At 43.5% G+C, this 1,071-nt stretch overlaps 1 protein-coding gene across 1 annotated transcript in view; it reads left to right on the top strand.

The window, feature by feature from the left end:
• Window positions 1-775, top strand: part of DNAAF1 (dynein, axonemal, assembly factor 1) — a gene marked incomplete at its 5' end in the record, with an annotated part of 11,044 nt that extends 10,269 nt beyond the window's left edge. Inside the window, 2 exon segments of the mRNA XM_009877074.1 lie at window positions 5-377; window positions 678-775. Coding sequence (XP_009875376.1) covers window positions 5-377; window positions 678-775 — 471 coding nt within the window.
• Window positions 776-1,071: the final 296 nt, after the last annotated feature.

Here is a 1,071-nt window from a genome sequence, read left to right as displayed (position 1 = left end):
GCAGGAATATGCCCCAAAGATCGAAATAATTTCTGAAACGACGAATGACAGTGATTCTGTGTTAGAGGAAAACAACAAAAGCATGTTTGAGAATTCAGTAGGAGAAGTCCCAACAGCAATTTTTTCAAAACCGTGTAAAATACGTGAAGAGCATGAAAAGGAGCACTTAAGACCTTTCATTGAAAGCTTCTTTACAGAACCTGCTAATTCAGAAAGCCCTTTGGTGACCAAAGATAAACAAGCAACCCCCACAAAACCCTTGATAGAGGAGATTATCACCGAGCCCCAGGATGATCTGCTCTTGTCACCAGTCTGCAAGCCACCCCATGACCCATGCCCGTGGGAAGAGGACTCCAAGATTACAGTTGCTCGCCCTGGTGAGATTACAGTGACATAATTAATCACAGAGAAAAAGGTGGGCAGCTCATACATTCTAAAATTAAGGGTTTGTTCAGCACTTGTCAAAAAAATTTTCAATCCACTGTTAGTTAAACATCACCTCTTTTATTTATGAGGGAACCCTAATAAATTAGGAATTAAAATGTTATTTTCTCTTCTTTCTACATGTGATTTTTTGCTCAGTTTTATTTAAATGGTTTTTAGAAATCAGGCTCTACATTTCTTTTTCCAATATTGAAGACCAGCAGTGAGTTTCATTTGCCTCCATGATTTTTAACGGAATGGCAGTGATGGAGAAGTGCAGTGCCTGGCTGAGGGTGAAGGATGTCCTCATGAAGCACAAGATGACAAGGACAGCAAGAGAGGATTAGATTGATCACTTTGAAAAAAAACAAAACAGACCAAATGTGGAGCCAGTGCCTGCCTGGCTGCCTGTGGTTACTCTCAAAACGTAGAGCTCAGCGACGGGACCGTTAGTTATGACTGACACGACAAGGATATAAAAAACCACCGCCTTGAGCAGGAGGCCTCTTTCAGTCATAGAGGCTGCTGCGGCCTCCAGCACCTTCGGGGCAGAACGGTTGGTTGTGTCAGCGTGAAAAAAGCCCATAAATCCTCCGTAACTCACGGGCAGCACACGCCTTGTGTTCCTGCTGCCAGAGCGGCTGGAGA

This window comes from Apaloderma vittatum, unplaced genomic scaffold (genome assembly GCF_000703405.1).
Source record: "Apaloderma vittatum isolate BGI_N311 unplaced genomic scaffold, ASM70340v1 scaffold1439, whole genome shotgun sequence".
In the NCBI taxonomy this organism is placed as follows: Eukaryota; Metazoa; Chordata; class Aves; order Trogoniformes; family Trogonidae; genus Apaloderma; species Apaloderma vittatum.
The sequence above is the reverse complement of the archived record's forward strand: the minus strand, read 5'-3'. Positions and strand labels throughout refer to the sequence as shown.